Raw genomic sequence first — 22354 nt, forward strand, 5'->3', positions numbered from 1 at the left:
AACCCCAGCTGTGTCGAAACGGAGCGCACGGCTGGGACTCGTCCAGCTGACAGGAGGGTTCGTACAGCCAGGCAGTGCTGTCATACATGACCAACGCGGCACTCCGAGACTCTGCCTCAGAGCAGCTTTTCTCCAACATGCAGTACCTGGTCTTCCCAAGTTTCCAAGAACACCCCATTAGCACAGGCACTGAATTCTGTACCATCTAGAACCAAACTGTTCTCCGATTCTTGTAGTCATTGCAGTCCCTGCCACAGCCTCAAATCCCTGAAACATACTCACTTTCAAGGGTGGGAATAGAAATGGGAAAGTGCATGGGTGGGGAATAAGAAAGAGGCAGCGACGCTGGGGAAATGAAAGCTTTCATCTACAGCAGTCTGGTATGTGATGAGTTATTACCCAAAGAATTAAAGAATATGACAAAGACATTATTATTAAGCCATAAAATGCAGCTATGTATTTCAGACTAGATGACAACAGAGATGAATACAAAGCTGTGTAGTGTGGTATCCTTGATCCATTTGATCCCTCCGCCTTCAAAAAGTACAACACAAACCGGTATCCAAAGTAGCAAACCCATGCTCCACCTTCCACAGGGACTTTCCTACCAATCCTAGCCAGCATGGAGGAGCTAGGACAACAGGCCTCTCCGCCTGTCAGAAATGACAGAAGTCACTTTAATGGTGACTGACACATTAATTATGTCAAATTAAGTCCTGGATATGTGAAGTCCTCTTTGCTTGTAAGAAATCTATGGCAGAACCCCACCCCTTCCACTCTTACAAGTTCCTTCTCCCTTGTCCACAAAAGGTAAAACATGGCAATGCCAGAAAACCATTTAATATAGATAGTTGCCTTTGATGTCACCTCTGAGGAAGCATGATTACAGATGACTATTCTGTCTTTTGAGGCTCATCACTCATGCCTTTATCGTTTCTTTTTGGTTTCCTTCTTGGGTTTCTTGCTTATCTGTGGAGCAGTTGCCTTTGGCTTCTTCACTGTCTCTGAATTCTTAGGCTCAAAACTGTCCGAGTCCTACAAGAATCAATTAAGAAACAGTCAGTAACTTTTTTTTTACAATTTGCTGACAGCTCACTTTGAGCATTTGAGTATAAAGCCAAAGGAAGCAAGTGCTGGGTATCTCTGTTGGAACACCTCTATATCAAACCGAGTCCACATTTAATGAGACTCAAGCGGTACCATCTCTACTTCTTCTGCATGTGCTTTTTGATGAGTGTGAGTTTAAGCACAGAAACAGCTTGTTACCAGAGAAGCCGTTAAAAGCTTAGGAGTCTAAAACAGGCTTTGGAGAAGAAAAACAAAACCAACTTTAAAGGCAAGAAGAAAACCAACACTAAATGAAAACTATTCAAATTAGGAAAAGGAGAAGATACCATATAATCACCAGTGTGCATGGAAACTTTCAGCAGGTATTTCTGCAAAGCGTTAATCATCATCATGTGCAAGAGAAAAAATATTCCCCAAAACAGTAGTAAGAATGTAAAGTTCAGAGCCTCTAAATGAAGCCTAAAATCCAGGGAGGGAATTGCAGGCAAAGCTTTCTTCACCTGGACTAACAAGGAATGCTTAGATATGCTGCTTGTTTCCTTCAGGGGAGATGACAGATAATATTTCAGCCATGGGAAATAAAGTCTAGTTATCTTGTAAAAACAGAAGGGAACAGCGCCAGTCTCATCTGAGAAAGCGCACACATGCAGATTGCCTCCTTTCATTAAATGCATTTGAGTATAAATATTGCTTTAGCATCTTGGTTTCTATCAGTCAGAGTGTGCCAACTGGAAAAGGACACACAAAAAATGGCTGAGCAAGACGTGCTAGTTTCAAGCTTCCAAGACAGCACTCCAGATAATGGAGGGGGAGGCGAGCATCTGACAGTATCCTTTTAATCAAAGAGCTTGGTTCAAACGTCTCTCAAGTTACTGGGCTATTACAGTTCACATCTGTGTGGCTTTCCAAGGAAGGAGACTTGGCTGACTTTCCAAAGGCTGCAGTCGGCGCACGGGGAGCTGGCAGGCTCGGGAGAAATGGAGCAACAGGCAGTTATTAGTCAGGGATGCAGTGCACTGCTGCTGGAAAGTGAACACTGCTGCCTTCTAATGTTCAAACCAAGGCAGACTTCAAAGCGTGAAGTCTCCAAGACAGAGGCTCCTCAAAACCCTACCCAGACTCAAGCATCATTCCCAAGATCTGGAGGGGTAGCTTCTGGCATTTACGGTCTTGTAAATTAGTCATATGGACAGTGGCTCAAGAGGACAGTATAGATACAGAGAAAATAAAAAGTAGAGCATGCAAACATCAAAGTGTGCTTACAAACTTGAACAGTGACAGGTCCTCGAGCCTTACTGTTTTAACTGGGGGCCTGGTCTTCAGTTTCTCACTTACAACTAAAACTTTCATTCTTTTCAGCTTTCAAGAACCAGGCTACTCAGTATTTCTCAAAAAAATTCTCAGGGGAAACCACGGCCTCTGGCAGACAGGTGCTGGTGGCTGCAGAATAATGGCGCGAGACTTGCAATGTCACTGCATCGTGACCGGCAGCCTTCATCTCCTTGCTGGGAACTGCAGCTTTTGTGGCAGGACTAGCAGGAGGGAGCATGTGCCCATGTCGGGACAGTGTCTTTAATCCAGTACATCAACACAACTTCACATCACACCAGCAGTTAAAGGTGAAAAAGTTGGGTCATGAACTGTATGTATCCCTCACACTGTACCTCACCCACAGACATTCCCTTCCCCAGACAGGCTGAAAATTTCCATGCTTCCTAGGGAACAAACATGGCAATAAAGACAGCCTGAAACCAAAACTTCCCATGCTGAGTTATTACTGAAAATATACCATACATATTTATACAAAATCTGTATCAAACCACCAAACCTGCAGCTTGATCACCAACACTGAAAATATCTGTCCCCAGCACGACAGGCATCATCAAGCATGTGGAACTCTTTTATCAGAAAAGCCAGGCAGAGCCAGGTCATCCCACTGTGGTCCAGTCCAGAGGAATCAGAGCCCTGTAGCTCACCGCAACCTTTCACTTCAACTCTCTCCTGTACTAACTGCATCAAAGGACCCTCCACTTGCTGGCACAGGATTGGGTGTCAGTACAGAAAACTGCCCCCCTCATGTTAGAAAATACTAGGAATTTCACCTGTATCTTGTTTCCAAAAATCACACATAAACTAGAGCCCAAAGTCGTTTCCTGAAAGGCAGGTCCTGCAAAGGGGACACCCTGCCTGGCAATTAATAAAGCAAATCAACAGCAGGATGACAATATGGGACTAAAGCCTTCTCATGTACAGTCAGGACCAGTGTGCACATTTAGCACATCTTGCCGGTGCTTCAGGTCACTTTTTTCACTGATATTCTGACAGACCCTGGCTCAGGTATTTGTTCCTGACTTTCTAATCCAAGGATAAATCACAAGACAAAAGCTGAAGGTGGGAAAGCTAGAAGGAAGGAAAGAGAGTGAACAATGAAACCGTAATCCCAGGGGAAAACCACTGTGTCTCCATTAGCTACTCAGAGTTACCGCCCATCCTAACTTCTATGACTCTACCCATCTCTAGCAATATTAAAGAACACTGCTTACTGTTTTATGGGACTTTGAAACTGGCAGGATTATGGCTAGCACACAGACAAGCTGGAAAATGGCTCCAAAGAAGAGTCCGTAGCGTAGAACATTCTCCATGAATGTAGGCTCAGGGATTTCAGGTGGGGAGAAATCCAGCTCAGCAGCCATCGTGAGCACACCCTTCTTCTCTAACGCTCTCAAGAAGACTGGTTACTACAAGAAGGGGGGGAAAAAAAGCAATTATTTGCATCATGCTTTCTGGTATTCACTTTCCATTATCAAAAAATGAGACTACCTCATGCAGGTTTTTTGAAGATACCCTTGATCTACAGAACCAGTAACAAAAGAGGGAAATGAAAGTTGCATTTTATTTGGATGCTTGTCTTTTACTACCTGCCTACAAAAATATTACTCAAGCGCTAGTATTAGTCCATTTGCAGGTGAGGAGGAAAAAGATGAACAATATTCATGAAACAATGAGGGCAAAACTTAATAAGCAAGAATATACTTCTCCCTGAAGTCAATCAACCATGCAAGATTACTATTATTCACTTTCACTTACATTTTATATGTGGTCACAGCCTGGTTGTTTTAGATGGCGTACAAAACCAACTGCTACTTAGGTAAAGCACACAGAAGGCAGATCTGTTGAAGACAGAGGAATGAGTTACGTGTTTGAAGTTAAGCGTGGCTTTAGTGGCTAGTTACATTAAGCCCATATACCTTGCAACGGTCACACAGGTAGTTTGTGGCAGAGTTAGATATTGATCTCCTGGGTCCCAGGCTAGCTTCTCAGCCGAGACCATCCTTTCTTCCTTCCTTTATCTTTCGCTAATGGAGTTGTCAATTCATTCTATGAATGACTAATGGCTTTCCACAACAGAGAACTCTCCTGCCAGAATTGCTGGAGTACGCCACAGAAGGTCCCAAAAGGGAAATTTAATTAGTCTGAGATGCCATCAGAACTCAGTTGTGATTACTGTCTCACTCAGTTTTCCAGACCTGTGTGAGCCTGGTGTGTACTTATTAAATCAGCACTACTTACTGATACTCACAATTCTCTGTATTACTGAAGCTTGGGCGTGAGTGTGTGCTGCATGCATGTTTCAGCTGAATGGTAGTAATCTGCCTCCTAAAAATTACCTCCAAAGCAGGCTCTGTATTTCTCAGGCTAGGAGGAGATTTCTACAACCTGCAGATGTGACCCATTTCAGAAGGACAGAAAACTTAAAGAGTATAATTTCAGTAAAGTTATAGTTGATAAATTTGAGAATCAACCAACAATTCAATGCCAGTGCCTAAGAGGCAAATCTCATTTGGGGGCATACTAAAAGGAGTGGTATATAAATTACAAGAAATAGTAATAGTGTTTTTTTTTAATTCACCTGAAATACAGGATATTATTATGAATTTTAAAAGACAGGAAAAAATTCCCAACTGCACGGACTGCCAGGCACTGGAATGCACAGACTGTAGAATCCCTGTTACTGGTGATTCAGAAGAGCGTATCAGTTAAGTGTTCGCCTGGGATGGGGTGTGAGTATATATAATCCTGCCTTTGAATCAGGTGATAAGAATAGGTGACCTCTCGTGGTCCCTTCTGGGTCTGTACTTCAGTGAAAGAAATTTTTTTGTATTCCAATTACAATTCAAAAAGCAAAGGCTGCATGGGACCTGTACATGAAGGTCAAATACACACTGGGCCACTCAGACCCAGCAAGTCCCAACACAGACCCAAAGGCTGTACTGGACATACAATGGCGTCCACAAACCATGCATAAATGTGGGTCATCCCTAACTGCTTACAACGTTTAAACACCCTCTCCCCCAATCCACTAAGGCAGCAGTTCCTCAGCAAGAAACAGAATCACGCGAAACTTCACTCTTGAGTTTCATTTCATCTCAACTTAATTTAAAGGGATATCTTTTGAAAACATTATTCTTGCCCACGCCCTTCCTCAAACAGAGCAGGAGGGGATGTGGCTTCATTCCTCACCTGGAGTTTTTCGCAGGACTGATAATCCCGATTCATTCACCTGAAATACAACACACAAAAATAAACTAGAAAAGGAAATCAATAAAATGAAAGCAAAAAAATCTCCATCCTCATCTCCCACAAGTCTCCCCTCCTTTCCTTTTTCTACTTCGCTTCCCTTGAGGGTATTAGCAATGGTCTAACAAATCCCAGGTGACATGACCAGCATCAAGAACTCTCACACAGGCTGTCAGCAGCTGCCACTACCATTTTAAATGTTGCCCCATGAAATATGCTCAGAGAAGATCTGACATTATGCACCAGCTAGTCATAGTAGAGCATCCTTGCTGGCACAACAGCCACAGCAGGCAACCACATTTGGAGCATTAGTTTTCTAGCTATCAGTGGAGCTGAATGACTATTAGCAAAATTCCTCCCTGTTTTAAAAAACTCCAGTGGTTAACACAATGCCCAAAACTGCACAGGCAAGAAGGTTAAACCTTACACAAATGAGCAGGCCGAAGTGGAACACTGAGGAACCAGGGCTCAACATCAGGCACACAGCCTTCCGCACCGAGCACAAAACTTGGAAATTGAGCTTTCTCACCAAGAGCACTACCCCCTCACACTCTGCCTTGCAGCTAATCCTGCAGGTCCCTGGATGATAATGGAGTCTTCCTCTCTGTTCATGAGAAGCTAACAGCATCACCACCTCTTCCTTGGCTAACATCTTCTCCACAGGTTATCGACCATCTTTTTCCTCAGACTGCCTCACCTATTAGCATGGCTACACTTAAAAGTAATTGTTCTTAAATTGCATTTAAAGATCAGTACTCCTATTTCAGATCCTGAGAGGAAGCTCCCCCTCCACCTTACTCATTTGGTCTAACAGCAGGTACTGCCTCTCCCCACAAGCTTGGCCACCTCACTGGAACAGAGCAACAGAAACAGGTCACAAACACTTGCAGTGCACTACAGGAGTAGATTTTGACTATATTTAAAAACAGTCAGTCTTGCTTCCATTTGGGTTTCACAGCAAACTAGCTACTCCCACACAAAAGGACTTGTAGCAAAGCCAGAGCTGTACCACAGCACCAGCGAGGGGCTACTCAGGGCTCCAGGCTCATGCTTTTGCTCGGTGACACCACTGGAAGAGGATGCGGCTGTCACCCATAATATATATACATGATAAATGTGCAGGATCAGGGCCATAAATTAGCCATCTCAACTCAGCTAGGAGAGGCACAAACCTTTCTTTTTGCTGTCCTGTGCTGCTTCTCAGCTGGCATCTTCAAGCATGATACATACATAGCACTACATAAATAATTAGCTTAGGACAAAGCCACAGGAGCACTTCAAGTAATATGTATGAGCTTCCTCTTGGGGTGGAAATAAAGAGTACCAGTATTGGTGCAGAACATGAACACTTCTGTCAAAGGATGAGGCAAAAAAATCCTCACACTAGATTTCTGAAATAACTTAGCAGGTGCTGGGATGGAGACTGGCCAATTCCTATTGGCTTCAGGAGGATCTGCATGTGCTTGGCACCGCTGAAAACATGACCATTAATGAGGCCGAGGAGCCCACCTGGAGGCTTACAGGCCCGGCGCCACGCAGCCGGGTCCCAGCCGTGCCCAGGGGTTGTAAGGAGAAGCAGCCGTGCAGCCCCAGAGCAGGGGACACCCAGAGCTCCTCCTTTCCGGAGAGGGCAGATCTGCACCGTTTCCTCCCGCCTGCAGCGGCCGCCAGCCCTGGCTGCAGCAGGCCGAGCGGGCCCTCAGGGAGCCGGCGAGGCTCCCCTGCGCCCCAGGCCCTCCCACCCGCTTCCCGGGGGGCCGGGGCGGTGCTAAGGCCACCGCCGCACCCCTCCCAACACGGCCCCTTCCAGCGGATCCCCGCGCCGCTCCGGACCCCTCCTGCTGCCCCCGACCCCCCCGGGAGCCCCCCCAGCCAGCCCCTCGCGGCCGCCCGGCCCGCTCACCGCCCCTCTCGGCTAGGCCGCGCCGCCCCGGAAGTGATTACCGCCCGGCAGGAAGTGCACCCCGCCCCGCCCCTAGCAACCGCCCAGGGCGCTGCGTTGCTAAGGGCGGCCTGCAGGCCGGTGGGGCCCAGCCGCCGGGTTCCTGCCGAAAGGCCCCTGAAGCCACTCGGCTTCTCGCTGGCGCGGGCCCCGCCCCGCCTGCGGGCCCCGGTGGGTGCCACCCCCCGGTGGGTGCCCAGGACCCGGCCTGGGTTGGCCCCTCGGGCAGCGAAGCCCCCCAGGCCTTTAGGCCTCAGGGTTAATGCACTCGCCCCCTAAATCTGTGCTAGCATTTTAATCCTCACCATCAATAGTGTGGCCTTGCAGTCCTGGCGGGCTTCTCTTTATCCGAGAGGTTTTGATCAGCTCCCTTGATGTGCCCTGGCCGCAACAATTAAAAGACGTGTGCTTCTGGCTCTGCTCTTGCAGGGGATTTTTTGTTTATTTTTAATGTCCTGATTCAGTATCCAGCTCTGAAATGAAGATGTCTTGATAAGATGACTTACAAAGGGAAAAATTGCTTGTGCTCTGTTTTCCTTGCTTGTGGTATTTAAAGAATCTGATTTGTTTTGCCCTTTTCTTAACCCTAAAATATCAGTAGCGCCAGGTTTTGCTGCAGAGCTGTATTATCAGAGAGCCTAAATAATCTGGGGAAAACCTAATCGGTTGCTTATCTACTGACAGAGGAAGGTATGGCATTTGTAATAAAAGGATTTTCTAGGCTGTTACCAAGCATTTGAATTAAATGGGTATTAATGAAAACAATTTCAAAGGTTTTGAGCAATTGGATTAAAAACCTTTCATCTTTTGTAGTGCAGAAGACTTTACAGACAACTGGAGAATTTGCACGGCTGTGAGTTGCAGAGGCCAGAGACACTTGTACAAAGAAATTCTTTTAGCATAAAAATCCCAAGAAAAAAAAAAATCACTCTTAAATAATTACCAGAGCTTTCACTGCCCCTGGTGAGTGGCTGTACCAGCTGTGGAATAAATGCAGAGCTCAGGCAAGGTGGTAAATTCTGCCCTTTCAACTCCCAAACACTGACTATTTAGGACACAAAAACACTGAGAAGGGAGAAATAATTCATGTGAATGTCAGGAGAGATCCTATCAGCATGGGTTAATCGAACAGATTAAATTCTTCCCAATACTACCAGTGCACTAAATTTGGTGGTGCTGCTGTCACACCTTCTCATGAGCTCTCATCCTTGTGGTTTGAAGTTTGCAGGCAAAGGGGAAAATACACACTTAGATTGCAACCAATACCGTACATTTTCTTTCCTTCTCCTTGTCTCCCCCAACAGAAATGGCGCTACTTATTCTAAGCAGAAGTAGGTAGGTGAAATTGCAGCTTTTATACAGCTCCTACCCATTCCCTTTACCACTGTCCTGCCCTGAGACCATCAAACACTTGCACAGTAACGCCTGGCTCTGCGCAGAGACACTCAGCCTTTGAACCACAAGCAGGTGGTGCCATTAGCCCGCTTTGGCTGCGTGCCTTTCACCAGCACCACACTGACCCATTTGTTTCAGCTGATTGTGAAACGATAAAAAAGGAAGTTCTTTATAAAAACAGGGAAGATTTTTCCAAAGCCTGCAAGATGTGACTGGGTTTCAAAGCTAAAATTGATTCAACAAGTGGAAATGGCAATTTTGTCAGCACTCAGTTCTAAGTAGAGTCAGAGCTCGGGCATGAACTCTTTCTCCAAACCATCCTTAGCTTTTTAGTTCTTTCTACATTTCTTCTTTGGTTTGCAAAGCAATATTTCCTGCATGTCTTTTCAGTGAGACCCATTTATTACCACTCATCGTACATGTACAATATCCTTGTGCACCAAGGTCTTTTCATGCTCAGGTTGCATATTATTATTCAGCCAGGAAAAAATTAGTAACAACTGCTTTCATTTTTCAACCCTTACTGGAAATGTGGCCTTCCTCATTCCCTCTCCATAAATTACATTTTACCTTCTCAATAGCAGTAACACATTTCACTCAAATGCTGGTTTTTTATCAGAAGCCTTCAAAGCACTTTCCCAAGTTGAGCAGTAATAGCAGCATTTGGATTCTGATGGGAAACCAAGTCACAGAAAATAGACCAACACCCAGCCTGCCCTGATGGGAAGGGATGTCATTGAGGTAGTCACTAGAGCCCTTTGAGTAGAGGGCGGGCGTTCACAGACCCCTTCCTACACTGCCTTTCCCTCCCAGAGTATAAAGGTCTCAGTGCTTCCAAAAATCAGGAGTAGAATCCTCAAGTGGGGCACCAGCACCCAGGAATTGGCAGCTGAAGGACCTGGTCACTGCTAGTTGGTGGCAGGGTGAGGGTTGAAGCCGGCTCTCATTGTTCATTGATTCTGGCTACAATATGCTGTGCAACCTTCTAGCCAAGGCTCCTTTACTAACTGAAATGAGAGTGGTAAGAGCAAAGATGAACTTCTTAATTACTGAGGTTCACTGCTGGCATCTGAGCTGTCTGCCAGGGTTGGGAGAAGGAGATGGTATTTAGAGAGCCAGAAATTCAGGAACCAGTAACTCTCAAGCCTACAGCTGAGTGTAACATGATGACGTCTGGCTGAAATTCTTGGCAGTTCACCCGCACGATGCTGAAATGCTCCAGCAGCTCTGGTAGGAAATAAACAGAGCCAGACAGGTATGGGCTCTATAAATGGATCTCACCCACAGAGCTCATCAGGCTCCTGACAGATACACATCATGCAGGCCACTGTCATTTGTTCTATTGTAGTCTCAGTGATACGTTAACATTTGAAGATTAAGTAGGCTTTTCAAGCAGGCTTTTAACACTATGAGACAGTCCTTTCTGATAGCTCTTCTTGCACATTTTGAATTACTGATTTATTTTGTCTGTTTTAATCTGATCCCTTGCTTCAGGCTCATTCTTATAGTGCAAACTGTGCTCTCATCCAGAGGGACTCCTTCCTTCAGATTATTTTGATAAATGTCTGTATTCACCTTCCTACCAACCTGGATTCCTCAAGGGAAAATTATCTCCAGGAAATCTATTGATGTTCAAAGAATTGAGCCAGGAGGATCTGAAGATCCAAATCCCAGCACTTTATCCTTCCAAGGTGGAGAAACCAAGTCTATATGATTTTCTAATGGCAAGCCTCCCCACACCTGCTGGGTTCAAATTTTGGGTCCTCTGCTTCCTCTTTAAACTGTCAACACTGGCCAAATCTCATCTTTCTCATCTCATTTTTGTTTGCTTGCCTTCCACAGAAATGACTGCATTTTTGCAAAGAACTTAGGAATGCAGTTACTTTGTATGCACCAGTAACGGACAATGCAAATGACTGATGATCAACTTAATTACAACGTGCCTTAGTTTTGCCACTTGGGATAAGACATTTGAAGCAAAATATGTCCCAGCCTACCTCTAAGATGGCAAACCTATGCAAAAAATATAACCTTAGGCAGTTCTGTTTAATTTACCATTAGGACATATGTGATGTTAGTCACCACCACATCTCTCAAGTAAACGAAAACCAGTGAGAACAGTTGTGTGGGGCTCTCTCAGGAGTGGTGGAGTTTGGAGAAGCTGGGGACCAACATCCACTGTCTGTGCCATTTTTGAGAAGCGCAGAAAAGCTTTTGATAGCTGAGAATACAGGATGGGGTTTTTTTTGCCATTTGCTGAGCTCTTACTGTCATTAGTTTCAACCTCACAAGGTGAGCAGGACCATTTCACATGCTGCTCAGCTTATCTGAAGCTGTATGTTGTGCACCTGGAATAGACAGGGGCAATTTTTTAAAGCATGGCATGGAGACCGGAGGAGGTAAAGCTAAGAGGAAATCAATATCTGGGAAATTACTGCAGGATCCTAACACTGTGTCCTTTGTCAGTGAAGGATTGGCACTGAATAAAAGTAGCTGGCATGTGCTTCACCCAAGGACCCTAGGGAGGTTGGGTCCACATGGATGTGGCTCCAAAGCTGGGCAGTTCCAGCTGCAGAAGGACCTGTGGCAGCTCGTACCTGGCTGTAGGCTCCATCAGGCTTGCACTGGTGTAGGCTTGGGTTTAGAGGGCAAATAGACAGTTACCCACGGCGCGGTGCTAACCTGAAGCGATGATCTGTGGGAGGTAATTTGAGGGTTACATACCTCTGGTTTGGGAGCCAATGGATGTTGACACCACTAGCTGTGGTAGCGAGAGGTGGGGAGGAACTGGGAAGGTTCTAGGGACAAACCAAGGGATTTTTATGGGCCCCTTCCAACCTGAGATATTCTATGATTCTACATTTTGAAGAGAAAAAGCCATTCATTTTGCAAAAGCTTGTTATGCCAAATTATTACTGATATTACCCCTAAAATCAATGCCACTGATAAGCACAGAGCAGCTCTCAGGCTGTGGAGTGCAGAACTGAAGCAAGAGCATGCAGGGGGTACCAGCTCCACCTGTGTGACTACTCTACTAAAAAAAAATGACCACGAGAACAAAGACCATAGTTTCCAGCTCCAAAGATGCACTGCAACACAACACAGATGGATGCAAAACTGGCTCCAAACAACACTGGATCCTGTCACAGTCTGTGGCATCTTCATTCAGAGATGTTAGCAGCCAGAGCATCCATCGTGGGACTCAAGCTGAGGCTAACTGCTGGCAGTAGCAGGGATCACAGCCATTTCTGCTGCAGCAGAAGTAGCCTCGGTAGCCAGAAGGAGAGCTCAAAGAGTCTGGTAGAGGAGCTCCACAAATGACCCTTCTGGGTCCTATGAAGACATGAAGGTTTTGACTAAAGCTGGGACAGGAAATCCCAAGGACAGAAAAGCTGCTCTATTTCAGAACTCCTAAGCTGGATACACCCAACAGAGCTTGGAGGGTTTTTTAGAAATTTCTGCTGCCTCTCATAATTAATCTGAAGTCATGAAGACAGCTTGTTGTTGTGTGAGCCTTGCTGGATCCAGCTGTGAATGACAGAAACCCAATCCAGGCAGTGCAAAGAAACCCTGAGGACGATGAAGCTTTAGAGACCCTTCTTTGAAAGCAGCCCACTTGAGATACGAACACAGATCACAGCCCTCCTAATCCAAGCTAGGCAGCAGGCAGCTATAAACAAGTCAATTACAGACTGATTCTCCTTGATCTGAGAGATACTGCCCCGTATCTTACAGCAGCTCTGTGTAAGGCAAAGGGCCAGGCGGACAGAGAATTATCTCAAAACCACACTGTAGAATGAAATTACCTTGATATAGTGTTGGCTCTCAACTGGTTTAACAACATGGTCTGATTCATCTGTTCAGCCAGTGTAGCACCAAGACAGTGGAAGAAAAACGTCATGCTGAAAAATTGGTGCAACCAGCCTCACACATGAGAGAACATGAGCAGATTGTTTCAAAAAAGCAAACAAAAATCCCTTTCCAGTTTGCAGAGACAGTGTGCAGCTGTGTGAACCGGTACATGGATTTTGGAAAACCTGCTCTGTGCTACCCAGAAATCTGCTTCTCCAGCGTTCACGAGTAGATGATACAAATTATGTACCTTCCTGATTTGCACAGCAGATCCTCTCCCCATGAACAGGCTAGTGCTGTTTCTTTTTACAACTGGAAGAAGGCAGTAGTTCTTGCTTCTCTTCACATTGTTGTTCTGTTTCTGGATTCCACTGCAAGGGCCCTGGTCAGCTCAAGCTCCTGCTTTGGTCCATTCAATCATTGTTCATGATTTCTCTGTGGAGTGGCCTGGTTCTGATTTGATACCAAAGGGAATGTGAGCCCTTGGAGCACTCAAAGCCGGGAGAGCCCAAAGGCATCGGTGTACATCTGTCTAGGTATACAGCGACTGTTATTTAACACCAGAGTCATTCAGCATGCCAGGCTCACTCAAGCCTTTCCGACTGTTGGGTTATTGCTTACTGAGAGTCTACGGTGTGGAAGGAGGATATTGCTTGATAAAGGAGTGAGCCATAATCACAGTGCTGATTTCTCACCTCAGCAAGAAGCAAAGGGGCAATGGCAGAGTCAGACCAGCCCTGAATGCTTCAGACTGCCTGCACATGCAGGTACCCACGTGCACACCAGATGCACTTGTCCTTCCCTACAATCCATCTCTGCCACCAATAGCTGCGATGAGCCCTCCAGTGCAAGGGGAAAGTATTCCGCAGCAGGCAGGTATGTGTCATCTCATCTGCTGAAACTTCCCCCCAGCAACGAGTTACACAAGCCCCAACGGATCCCCATCAATTCTGGGCATTATAAAGTCAATATGAAAAATCTTGCAGGTGGAGCTCATGCTGGCACCTCATTTTTAACTCCTCTGAACTGTCCTGGTCTTCTGGGCACCAAGGCTATGTGTTCTTTTTAATGGGGCTTTCATATACCTTGTTCCAGGAATGAAAACAGCTGCCAGTGCATGCAGCACCCCAGGGAAGACCCTTGCCTTTTTCCAGAGCACATGAACGGAGCGGAGCTCTCCAGCTGCTCTGTGTGCTTGATATGAAGCTGTGATATTTGCAAGGGACTGAAGCATGAACTGCCCTGCTAATGCTAGCAGGTGTGAGTAACAAAGGAGAAGGAGGAAAAGGCTGATAATCAAAGAAAATAGCAAAAAGACAAATCTTCCTGAGCAGGCAGTGTGAGGAAGTATTAATGGTTAACTCTCATTGTGGAGCAGGAGGAAAAAATGCAATTGCAAAGAGAAAGTTTACCTTGCAAAGCAAATTTGTCATTTACTCTGCCAGATTATCATTATTATTTGCTCTTCATTCTTTGAACAATAGAGAAGGCATGCAAATGACCCTCGACTACAGGCATAACCCTCTCCCTGCAACCTCCCTGCCTTCGTCCTTGCACACACAAAAAAAGAGGATGCTAAACACACGCTTTGAAATTCAGGAGGATAATTGATTCTCTGACGTGTAGAAGCCCACAGGATTCCTGAGGGAGCCACAGGTATATAAGGAGGAGTTGCACCTCCCCAGCAGCCAGAGGACAGCTGGGGGGAGATCTGAGAGTGTCCTCCCTGCTCAGCACACATCCCGGGTCCTGCCCAGGCACTGCACGGAGGGGACGAACCCAGCAGGGCTCACAAAAGCAGCTCTGGAGAGGAAGAAGTTGTATTCACAACAGGGGAAGGAAACACCTGGGCAGGAGCCGATCGAGGAAACGCTTGTTTTCTAAGGGAACGGTAAGTGTAAGTCTCTGTATGTGCATTTAACAAGATAACGCCTACTTGGAAATTGGAAACAATTAAAATACACTGAAATGCAATCAAAACTGGCATCAGTAATTAGCTTTGCCAGGTATGATATCCTTTGTACCATACAAGATTTTTTTGTACCAAGTATAGATGGAAACAATAATCAAACTACAGGATAAATGCAAACCAATAGAACTGTAATATAGATAAGCCTTGTAAAAACATGTTAGATGTTTACTAGCTGTAGCACAGTTTTCCTCTTTTACTGTAACTGATGAGAGTTCCTTTCCCCTGGAAAACGAACGCTGTTTTACTCACCTGTCAATAAAACTGTGTTTCAGCCAAACCAAAGTGTGAGGAGAAATGCAACGGTAAGGCATTTAAAAGGATTTCTGCTTTTCTAATGTAGTATTTCATAGTACAAAAGTCTGAACTTTATAAAACAGCAGGCATGTTAAAAGCTTCGTTTCATCGACATAGTGGTATTTTTAAGACTGACCAGGTTAAGGTTTCAGAAACAGTAAGGGGTAGTTACCCCATCTCTCCAACATCATTTTCACAATGCTGCTGTTAGCATTGCATAGGATGGAATGAAGCTGTTATGCTTTATATCTGCAGGAATGGTGCTAAAAGCTCTTCATCTTAAGGGGTATTTATTTATTAATTTTTTTTTTTTCACATGCTGCCAGAATGGAAAGTAAGGTGTCCTTCATCTCAGGAGAATTTCAAAGGTGACAAGGTTTTGCAGAGCTGTCAAGCTGCCTGTATGCAGGGTGACACTTCAATTCACCCCAGCTTCTCCTCTGAAACAGCAGACACTTCTGGGAAGGGGTGTAGGACTTTGTGTCTCCCTTTTTCCCTTGGAAATGAATTACCCAACAAGATGAGAAGTGAACTCCAGTTATGGAGAAGACAGAGAAGACAAAGCAAGACAGGGGAAGAAAGGCAAAGCCAGAAACAAAAAAAAAATATTGCAAAGAAACTAAGAGTAGAGAAAGAAAAATAAATCTCAAAGGAACAAAAAATGATTCCAGAGAAAACCCTAGCATTCAAAGAGAAACCAGATACAGAAAGAAAGTGGTAATCAGCGCTGTATCCTAGGAAGAAAAAAGGGAAGCAGACAATGTTGGGCTAGGTTTTCATTTACATTGATACTTGAACTTCTCAGCTCACATAGTAGCTTTCCTGGTACTGATTATATCTCCTGGTTGACACTTCCTGTAGATGGTGATGCCACAGTCTCCTGGTACCCCCTGACAGATGCTTTAGATCATTTCCTCTATCTAGAAAGACCTGATTTGGGATTTGTCTTGGAGATATTTAGGGGAGAGGCACAAAACAGGCATGCTTTTTCAAGTTCAAATGAACAAGGAAAAAAGCAAGCAGGAAATTTGCTCTAAAACAAGAAGTCCTGGGAGTCTCCCAGTCACTTTTTTGCTTCTTCTGAGCATTCCTCCACTCTCTGGGGGGCCAGAGTGATTCTCTAAGAGACCAGATCTTGGGAGGTAGGGATGCCACACAAGAAGCTCTGCTGGAGCTAGGAGCAATAGTGCTGCTCCCAGGGGAACAGGTGGGGAAGCTGCTGGTCCCCCAGCTGGAAGCATGAGCAGCTGGAAACAGGGACAGGGCTGAGAATAAGTTTGTGATAAGAAATGTCATTTCTTAGTGCACCACCTTTTCCCTTGTCTGTCCATGCACTTTTGCCACTGCCACTAATTCTGTTAACTTCCACAGTATCAAGATTGGACCCCCTTGAAGACCACCGGTCCTTAATTAGCCTTCCCCTCACTATCCTGATCTACAGTCAGGAGAGTGGGCAGCTCTGTCCCAGCAGTGAATCACAGCTCACTGCTGATGTTTTTCATCAGAAAGGGCCCCCTCCTACCATCACCGTCAGTAAAAGTCACTGCTTGGAAAGTTCGGTTAGGCAATTAGAAGCCCAACCAAACGCTTTCCATGTGAAAACTGCTCTTTTTGCAACAAAGTATTGTTATACATTTGGAAGGAAGGGTTTTTTTTACCTCTTACGGAGATCAAACGTCTTTCTGCTCTTCTCTTGTGTAAAATAAGACAGGGAACGGGGAAACTTGGTATTTTAAAGATTTATATCCATATTCTTAAGGAATCTTTTTTTGAGCAAAAGATCAATTGCTCTCAATCAAAACTCAGGAAGAGCATTCACTGAAATACCCTCCTACTGTCCTTTGCTTCCAATGACAAAAGCATCGCATTCGGCTCCGGAGGGTGTGCGACCTCAGACGACTCTGTCCTGAATCATTCACAGCACTTCAGCCAGCAGCAGGACACGAAGCACCACAGCGGCTGTTGGAGGGCAGACACGCACGGCTCGAGCCTGTCTCGCCTCCCACCAAAGCCAGTGCTCAGAGCTGCGTAGGCGCTGACGGGGGGGCTCCTCTCAACACAGCAGCAGTTCAGCTCTCCCAAAGGGATGTATTTTGGTCCATTCCCTCTTCTACCCAAGCATGACGACTGAAGGAATGGTCTGTGTTTCATATGGCTAACCAAGCTCAGCACTGCTGCCTTTGATAAATGGGTTTGCCAGGGTAACCTCTGGGCCAGTACTACCCCTCTGCTCAGGAATTTTATTTGGACTTTCCTATTTCTCCCTGAGCTCTGGATGCCCACAAGACATCCCAGTCAGTTTTTATGCACGCATCTGTGCTGTACAGCCATGTGAGCAAGTACACGTCCCCGGGACAGCGGAGGGCAGGAGAGGTCCCAGGGGCTGGTTGCAGATGGTCCCATGCAGGCAGCAAGGCTGCTTTTGGCAGCCCCTGCTAACTGCTGCCCTCCAGCACCCAGGTGCTTTTACAGCCCATGCAGCAGTCCCTGGGGCTCAACCCAGCCTCAGAGCTCTCCTTCAACCACAGCAGCAGGACAGGTCAACAACAGGGTCCCACAGCGTGAAACCCTGCCAACCAGCCCTGCCTCCCAACCCAAGGGAGACAGCAGCTCCCTGAGGGGTCACACGCAGCCACTGCCTCCAGGAACCGCACTCCCTGAGGAAGACTCTGCCACATCAAGATACCTCTGCATTGGGAAACACCATAACCACAAACATGGAGGCATGTTCCCAGTCCCTTGGTGCTGATAAGTGAGCAGGGGGACCAAATGCACAGAGGTGCCACCTGGGCTTTTCTCCTGGCCTGGAGCACCTCACTGCCGCTGACTCAGACTGCTCTGTGTTTCAGGTGACTCCAAAGGGTGGAAGATGCTGGATAAGGCTGCCCTGCTCCTGTTCTTGCATTTAGTTTCATGCTCCATCTCCCCTCCTCTCTACCCAGCTCTCAGGTAAGCTGCTGAGTGTTTTATCCACGCTCTCGGTTCCTACCTCTTCTCTGACCTTGTGCAATATAAGCACGTGCCAAATTAAGGTTGCCAGCACTTCTGAAAGCCAGATGAACCGTATGTGCATTGCTAAGCCTAGTTCTTTGCCCTGGCTTAATTTTTTGGGTACATTGCTAGCCTAGGAGTGGTTTCTGAAGGCAGGCACCTGACAGAATATTTCAGCCCAAACAGTTGGTTTTATAATTGAATGTTGGGTTCTATAAAGGGAAATATGACAATCTTCAGAGCAGGCAGCACCTCCAGCTCCATCACTGATTTGTGCTGGCAGGCCACCTGCATTGAAGTCAGAACTGCAGATATTCTAGTACATGAACTCAACAGCTGCCTATTAATATTTCAAGCATTTCCTTGTCAACTGTTAGAAGTTGTAATATTACTTCATACCACTACAAATCGATGGAAATACAAAACTGAGCATTGGGTTCTATAATGTGGATTTGCAACGTCACATAGAAAATTCTTTAGCCCTGTGCCAAAGCCGTGGCATAACGATACCAGAATTGCCGAGGATGCCTGAGGATGCTGGAAGCTCAGCAAGAGGCAAGTATGTTTGAGGCAGGACACTTTCTAGCTGGGGAGAGCGATGGACAACATTTGCATTACTGATGAGATGGAGATGACAAAAGGAGAAAGAAAAAGCAAGCGTAGAGGGTGCAGTGGTCAAGAAGACTGATCCCCGACTGGCAATTGAGCACATCTTGTAGTATGCCCTGGGTTTGTCTTGCAGGTACAGTCCAGGGCTGGTTGCTGGCAAGGCTGTGAACTTCCAGCTACAGCACAGCAGCCCGCTGCAGAGCCATAACCCCTTGGCAGAGGAACAAGAGGAGGAGGGTTTGTTAACAGAACCCACTGAGAAAAGGTTTGTACCTCACCTCTTGGCCCCGCTGCAGCACGAGTACACCGGTTACAATCTTCCCTCATCCCAGGAGCAGACCAGCAGGTCACTTAGTCCCACCAGAACCACAAAGTCCAGGCTCCAGGAGGGGAACTCAGCTGAGCCCTGCAACCAGAGCAGAAGGCTGGGACCATGCCAGATCTCATGGCTTCCCTTACCGTGGAGGGTACCCTTCTGGGAGCCTGGGTCTAACCACAGGCTAGAGACCTGCTGGAGGCTCCTGTCACCCTGCCGCAGACACAGCCCTCCCGGGGGGTGACAGTGCTGCTGCAAAGCACAGAAATGTCCCAGCCCCAGCGCTGCCCACTCCCATCCTGTGGTCCTCCTCCTCCCTTCCACTGGTTCTCTGACCTCATCTCTAGCTTGCAGGCACTTCTCCTTACTTGTTTTAGTGTGGGTAAACAGATTAACAGACATTTTATTTTGCTTGCTGCTTCCACATCAAGACTGAACTCCCTCAAATCCTTTTTACCCTCCAACAACTAACAGTCCAATACCGAAAGGCATTTGCTATAGTTATCTGCCCCCGATATCAGCAGTACCACATCCGAAACACCCATTTCTCACCTAGAAGGTTCATCACTAGCTCTAAGAGCACACCCTATGCTTGTCTTTCATCCCCAGGATGCAGCGCCACGCTGATGCCATATTCACTGACAACTACCGGAAATTCCTGGGGCAGATTTCCGCCCGCAAATTCTTACAGACCATCATTGGCAAGCGGCTGGGGTAAGCCACAGCGTTTTGCTGTCCTAGGGCTAACGTTTTCACACTGGGCAGTTTCTTCCATGCGTGTGGCAGAAATGGCTGCCTTCCCCTGCAACAGAAGCAATCTCTCCTGCTGTCCCACATCCCAAAGGGCACCCTGCATCCCTGTCTCAGATCCCCCTAATCACAACTGTCGTTAAGCAGCCTAATTAATCCTTTCCTCTAAGGCTGTAAGTATCAGATCAGCTGAGAGCTCAGCATAATATCAACAAGCAATAATATTTGCAAATAATAGTTGTGATGATCATTCAGTGGTAGGGAACAGTTATCCCTGGTCTAGTTTGAACACAGAAAACAGCCCCTCCACTAACACTTGGGTAGCTTTGGCTAGATAGATCAGTGACTGCCACTGAGACCAACTAGTCAGATGTGAGCCAGCTCCAATCCCTCTTCTAACACAGCAGAAATACAGCTGATCAGTTTCTTACTGAAACCGAGTAGAATGGCCCTAGGCTTAGACCCAGCAGGTTCTCTTGCAGTGCTGCTCAGCCTGAGCCATGCTTTGAGTGAGAGGCTAAAAAGCATCTCTGAAACAAAGATGTTTCTCATCTTTGCATAACAGGAGCGGTGAGAACAGCCCAGCAGAAGGGGTGCATGAATTTCTGACAAGGCGCCAGTCTGACAGCATCCTGATGGACAGCCGCTACCACCAACAGACGGTACTAAGGGACTTCCTGGGAGCCATTCTGCAGAATCAAAGGTAGGTGGGAATCAGTTCATTATCTGCTCAACCACAGGAATAAGACAAGGTCCTTATTGCTGTCTGGCTTCCAGATGTGAAGCTACTGGATCAAGTATCATCTTTCAGGTATACTCAGGGAAAGAATAAAGCTCCTAGCTGACCCCAGAACCCAGCCCTTCCCTAACGTGGGCAAGTGGGGTGCAAATAAGGAACAGCCTGTCCTGAGCCAGCCAGCACCACACAGCAGTCCATCACTGTGCTGTCTTCTCAAGCCCATAATTCAGTAAACAAGTAGAGGAAAAAAAGGATTTATCTCTCAATCTCAATTACGCCATCACCGTTCTCTTCTTTCACAGGCCTCAGGACATCACCAGCAGTCGGTTAAAAGGCCTTCCTGGCACCCTGGCTAAGCTCATGTAAATACTTCTCCCTTTTTCATCTCCCCATGCTCTGGTGAGTAACATTCCCTGCTTAATTCTGTACATAACACACTGCTACTGCACTGCTCAAGTGGTTTGAAGACTCTTCTTCAGCAAAGTCAGCTCCCACTGCTGTCCATGAAAAGGGGTGCTTGCTGCAATTTAAGAGGAAAAAAAACTTCCAATCAAATTTGCCAAGTACCTAAAGTCCTGTTAGTCTGAGCAGATAAGACCACGAGTGTTATGAAACTGCACATGGATGTCTGGGAACAGGCTTGCAGCAACCAAAAGCAGCCTGTAAAGCCATCTGAGACAGTAAGCCTGAATGCCTAAGCTAGGCTAAAGGCAGGTAAAAGTCTTCCTCCAGGAGAAGAACCTGCCTCTAGGTCTCTGAGACATTTCAGGTTTTCCCTGTGCTGAATAGAAGAGGAAGTCTTACTGTTTTCAGTACCCCTCAGTCCTCAAAGTGGTCACTTGGAACTTAAATTATGCTCTGAATCTCACCAGCCCTGGGGGACTGGGGTCCATCCTTGGGAATACCTTCACTCGTACAAACATCAGTTGCCCTGTTTGAACTAACCTCATCTTGCTCCTCTGTCTGTACACATTAAGCCAGTCCAACCATAGCCAGCACAGTATAAAGGGGTGTGGAGAGACCTGTGTGCATACTGAAAAAAAAGGAGGCTGGGGAGCAGGGGAAGATCAGAACTTCACATAAATTGTGTCTATAGATTCAGCTGGGAGAGCACAGCATTTCAGCATTTCTCTTACCATGCTTAACTCTGTTACCTTTCCACAAATAAGGTCAGCTAGGAAAAACCTCCAAAGAATGAAAAACCTTCTGTGCGTGCCCACAAAGTTTTCTAATAATTCTCTTTTCCTCCTGCTTCTTTCCAGAATAACTCAGAGCTCATGGACCTAACTGTACAGTAAGCCCTTCACAGCAATCAAGACATTCCCAGATGCGAGCAGCTAGAAACTGATGCATACACTCCTCAGATCTGTTCAAAGGAACGCAGTTCTGATGCACTACTTAATTTACTTCATTCTTTACCATTTAACTGCCCACTCTAAATACTGGTCTGTGTACTGAACCAGAAAAAAAATACCTCCGTGGTTTAACCTCAGGCTGCTTTGCATACAAAGACTAAACCAACCAGTAAACTTGTAATCCTGGGGACATATTGTCTACTAATTAAGGCTTTCAAATCACGAAGCGTAGCAAAATTTCTGCCAAGTCATCATTCCGTTTGAGGGCCTGATTAGTAAACATGAGGCCACCAAAAGGCACCTTTAGGCAACTTTGTAAATTGATTACAGTCTGCTCTAAATAGATGCTGATGGCACAACCACACACAGAGCTCGGATCGGGATAAGGTAAGACGTGAATCCACACACCTGCCACCCATTAGAAATGCCGCTGTGGGCTGCTGCTGTCTAGCTCCTTGATACAGAGCCCTGGCAGCAAAACTGAACTCTAAAA

At 46.2% G+C, this 22354-nt stretch overlaps 2 protein-coding genes across 9 annotated transcripts; one reads left to right on the forward strand and one right to left on the reverse strand.

Moving 5' to 3' along the window:
- Positions 1-824: 824 nt before the first annotated feature.
- MANBAL (mannosidase beta like) lies at positions 825-7620 on the reverse strand. Of its 6 annotated transcripts, none has more exons than XM_013297983.3 (5): positions 7550-7620; positions 5590-5629; positions 4156-4238; positions 3612-3806; positions 825-1035 (listed from the first exon to the last, which is right to left on the reverse strand). In XM_013297983.3, the coding sequence occupies exons 4-5, from the start codon at positions 3759-3761 to the stop codon at positions 928-930; spliced, it is 258 nt and encodes an 85-aa protein (XP_013153437.1). In that variant the 5' UTR covers positions 3762-3806; positions 4156-4238; positions 5590-5629; positions 7550-7620; the 3' UTR covers positions 825-927. The 6 variants fall into 6 exon arrangements, with proteins under 6 accessions (XP_013153437.1, XP_027640253.1, XP_027640252.1 ...); XM_027784452.2 differs by lacking the exon at positions 7550-7620 and adding an exon at positions 7156-7457; XM_027784451.2 differs by lacking the exon at positions 7550-7620 and adding an exon at positions 6819-7135.
- A 273-nt stretch (positions 7621-7893) lies between these two features.
- GHRH (growth hormone releasing hormone) lies at positions 7894-21691 on the forward strand. 3 transcript variants are annotated; one of them, XM_027784449.2, is made up of 5 exons: positions 17951-18050; positions 18835-18966; positions 19627-19731; positions 20333-20470; positions 20809-21691. In XM_027784449.2, exons 1-5 carry the CDS (start codon positions 17971-17973, stop codon positions 20870-20872), a joined length of 519 nt encoding a protein of 172 aa, XP_027640250.1. In that variant the 5' UTR covers positions 17951-17970; the 3' UTR covers positions 20873-21691. The 3 variants fall into 3 exon arrangements, 1 of the variants encoding a protein (XP_027640250.1); XR_008748737.1 differs by adding an exon at positions 7894-14726 and having other exon boundaries at positions 17951-18966; positions 19627-20470; XR_008748736.1 differs by adding an exon at positions 7894-14726 and having other exon boundaries at positions 17951-20470.
- Positions 21692-22354: the final 663 nt, after the last annotated feature.

This window comes from Falco peregrinus, chromosome 9 (assembly GCF_023634155.1).
Source record: "Falco peregrinus isolate bFalPer1 chromosome 9, bFalPer1.pri, whole genome shotgun sequence".
NCBI classification, from domain to species: domain Eukaryota; kingdom Metazoa; phylum Chordata; class Aves; order Falconiformes; family Falconidae; genus Falco; species Falco peregrinus.

What these genes read in the sequence shown, in the direction of transcription:
- MANBAL (XM_013297983.3), bottom strand. Translation starts at nt 3,761, where the DNA reads ATGGCTGCTGAGCTGGATTTCTCCCCACCTGAAATCCCTGAGCCTACA. An exon ending in TTTCAAAGTCCCATAAAACA is followed by an intron (nt 1,036 to 3,611) that starts GTAAGCAGTGTT and finishes TGATTCTTGTAG; the next exon opens with GACTCGGACAGTTTTGAGCC.
- GHRH (XM_027784449.2), top strand. Translation starts at nt 17,971, where the DNA reads ATGCTGGATAAGGCTGCCCTGCTCCTGTTCTTGCATTTAGTTTCATGC. An exon ending in CCTCTCTACCCAGCTCTCAG is followed by an intron (nt 18,051 to 18,834) that starts GTAAGCTGCTGA and finishes TTTGTCTTGCAG; the next exon opens with GTACAGTCCAGGGCTGGTTG. An exon ending in ATCATTGGCAAGCGGCTGGG is followed by an intron (nt 19,732 to 20,332) that starts GTAAGCCACAGC and finishes TTTGCATAACAG; the next exon opens with GAGCGGTGAGAACAGCCCAG.